The 3,265-nt window shown below is 43.7% G+C and overlaps 1 protein-coding gene across 1 annotated transcript; it reads right to left on the bottom strand.

Moving 5' to 3' along the window:
• Window positions 1-1,781: 1,781 nt before the first annotated feature.
• Window positions 1,782-2,997, bottom strand: LOC120101714 (glyceraldehyde-3-phosphate dehydrogenase-like). The gene has a single exon (XM_039106604.2). It carries the CDS (start codon window positions 2,995-2,997, stop codon window positions 2,065-2,067), a length of 933 nt encoding a protein of 310 aa, XP_038962532.1. The 3' UTR covers window positions 1,782-2,064.
• Window positions 2,998-3,265: the final 268 nt, after the last annotated feature.

Below are 3,265 nucleotides of genomic sequence, written 5' to 3'. Positions count from 1 at the left end.
CTTTGTTTTCTATTAATTTCAGTGTATCTGGTTTTATGTGGAAGTCCTTGATACTCATGGGCATGTAACCAAACGATGCACCAACCTATAACGAGTACACATGTTCCATTATGTTTATAGTCGCCTTATTTATAACAGCCAGAAGCTGGAAAGAACCCAGATGCCCTTCAACAGAGGAATGGATACAGAAAATGTGGTACATTTACACAATGGAGCTATTAAAAACAATAACTACATGAAATTCTTAGGCAAATGGGTGGAACTAGAAAATATCATCTTGAGTGAAGTAATCAAATCACAAAAGAACACACATGGTATACACTCACTGATAAGTGGATATTATTAGCCCAAAAGCTCAGAGTACTGAAGATACAATTACAGACCACATGAAGTTCAAGAAGAAGGATGACCAAAGTGCAGATGTTTCACTCCCTCTTAGAAGGGGAAACAAAATACTCACAGGAGGAAATACAGGGACAAAATGTGGAGCAGAGACTGAAGGAAAGGCCACACAGAGACTGCCCTACCTGGAGATCCATCCCATAAACAGCCACTAAAGCCAGACACTATTGCAGATGCCAAGAAGTGCATGCTGACAGGAGCCTGATATAGCTGTCTCCAGAGATGTTCTATCAGAGCCTGACAAATACAAATGTGGATGCTTGCAGCCAACCATTGGATTGAGAATGGGAAGAGTTAGAGAAAGGGCTGAAGGACCTGAAGGGGTTTGCAACCCCATAGGAAGAACAACAATATTAACCAACCAGAATCCCCTGAGCTCCCAGGGACTAAACAACCAACCAAAGAGTACACATAGGGCAACCTATGGCTTCAGCTGCATAAATAGCAGAGGATGGCCTTGTCAGACATCAATGGGAGGAGAGGCCCTTGGTCCTGTGAAGACTCAATTCCCCAGTGTAGAGGAATGCCAAGTGGGGAGACAGGAGTGGGTGGGTGGTTGGAGCAGTTCCCTTATAGATGCATGGGGAGGGGGGATGGGATAGGGCTTTTCCTGAGGGGAAACTAGGAAAGGGGATAATATTTGAAATATAAATTTTAAAATCCAATAAAAGAAATGAAAATGGTGTGCTGCTTTGACGTGTGTTATTATATACCATATCAACACTACTAAACAAGAAAGAGAATAATTTTTTTATCTCCAAGAAATTGATGAAATTGAAAGTTAACTAAAATGTACAATATATATATATATGTGTGTGTGTGCATATATATATATATATATATATATTTGTAATATTTGTAATAGTTCCGCATTTTGGTTCTCCTGTTCCCCTTATAGACTATGATAAACTGAGGCTCACCTATGTAAGTAATGTGTCTTAGTGAGGTCTCACCTATCACAAGAAAATGACATGTAACCTAAATTTTAATAGCCCCCATGAATGTATCACAGTCATCTCAGCTCCACAAATATAATCTTCAATAAGTAAAATTTGCCTGTACTCAAACCACATGTATAAACCATATGTGTAACCAAGTAAGAATCAGATATATATTAAAGTATTTTCTATTAATGTCTTTACAATATTAGGGAGGGTTGAAGAAGTAAATACATATTTTAAAGATGTGTGAGTGAGAAAACATACTAGTTCAATAAGGGACTTAAAGAAAGGCCTAGAAAGTATATCATGGCCTTCTAATTAATGTGTGCTAGAGGGAGACATCATAGAGCTCACTTTCTTTTCTCTTTAGTCTTTGCCCCTGATGTCATTTTTAATAAGAAAAGGGTTCTTATATAAACTCCTTGATTTATATCGATCTTTTTTTTGAGGGTGCAGTGAACTTTATTGATGTTATTCAAGAGAGAAGGGTGGGCTCCCCAGGCCCCTCCTGTTATTATGGGGTCTGGGATGGAATTGTGAGGGAGATGCTCAGTGTTGGGTCCTGAGTTGGGATGGGGACTCCTCAGCAACTGAGGGCCTCTCTCTTGCTCTCAGTATCCTTGCTGGGCTGGGGTAGGTGGTCCACGGTTTCTTACTCCTTGTAAGCCATGTAGGCCATGAGATCCACCACCCTGTTGCTTTAGCCATATTCATTGTCATATCAGTAAATGAGCTTTACAAAGTTGTCGTTGAGAGCAATGCCAGCCCCAGCATCAAAGGTGGAAGAGTGGGAGCTGCTGTTGAAGTTGCAGGAGACAACCTGGTCCTCAGTGTAGCCCAGGATGCCCTTTAGTAGACCCTCAGATGCCTGCTTCACAACCTTCTTGATGTCATCACACTTGGCAGGTTTCTCCAGGTGGCATGTCAGATCCACAACGGATACATTGGGGGTAGGAACACAGAAGGCCATGCCAGTGAGCTTCCCGTTCAGCTCTTGGATGACCTTGCCCACAGCCTTGGCAGCACCAGTGGATGCAGGGATGATGTTCTGGGCTGCCCCATGGCCATCACGCCACAGCTTTCCAGAGGGGCCATCCACAGTCTTCTGAGTGGCAATGATGGCATGGACTGTGGTCATGAGCCCTTCCACGATGCCAAAGTTGTCATGGATGACCTTGGCCAGGGGGGCTAAGCAGTTGGTGGTGCAGGATGCATTGCTGACAATCTTGAGGGAGTTGTCATATTTCTCGTAGTTCACACCCATCACAAACATGGGGGCATCAGCGGAAGGGGTGGAGATGATGACCCTTTTGGCCTCACCCTTCAGGTGAGCCCCAGCCTTCTCCATGGTAGTGAAGATGCCAGTAGACTCCACGACATACTCAGCACCAGCGTCGCCCCATTTTATGTTAGCGGGATCTCGCTCTTGGAAGATGGCGATGGGCTTCCTGTTGATGACAAGCTTCCCATTCTCAGCCTTGACTGTGCCGTTGAACTTGCCATGGGTAGAGTCATACTGGAACATGTAGACCATGTAGTTGAGGTCAATGAAGGGGTCGTTGATGGCAACAATGTCCACTTTGTCACAAGAGAAGGCAGCCCTGGTAACCAGGCGCCCGATACGGCCAAATCCGTTCACACCGACCTTCACCATTTTGTCTATGAGACGAGGCTGGTACTCCACAAGAAGATGCGGCTGTCTCTGGAACAGGGAGGAGCAGAGAGCCGATTTATATCGACCTTAATCTTCCATTTACAAGAACTCTGTGCTCATGCATTGTCTTAAGGGGTTCCTCAAAATACCCAAAGAAGAAGCCAAGCAATCTTGCCAAGTTGGGTACTCTCTGGCTTGGACTAAAGTGTTGTTAGTAAAGTTTCAGGAATTTTAATGATTTGATATTAAAATTTATATCTAAGGTACT

This window comes from Rattus norvegicus, chromosome 3 (assembly GCF_036323735.1).
Source record: "Rattus norvegicus strain BN/NHsdMcwi chromosome 3, GRCr8, whole genome shotgun sequence".
NCBI classification, from domain to species: domain Eukaryota; kingdom Metazoa; phylum Chordata; class Mammalia; order Rodentia; family Muridae; genus Rattus; species Rattus norvegicus.
The sequence above is the reverse complement of the archived record's forward strand: the minus strand, read 5'-3'. Positions and strand labels throughout refer to the sequence as shown.

What these genes read in the sequence shown, in the direction of transcription:
- LOC120101714 (XM_039106604.2), bottom strand. Translation starts at nt 2,997, where the DNA reads ATGGTGAAGGTCGGTGTGAACGGATTTGGCCGTATCGGGCGCCTGGTT.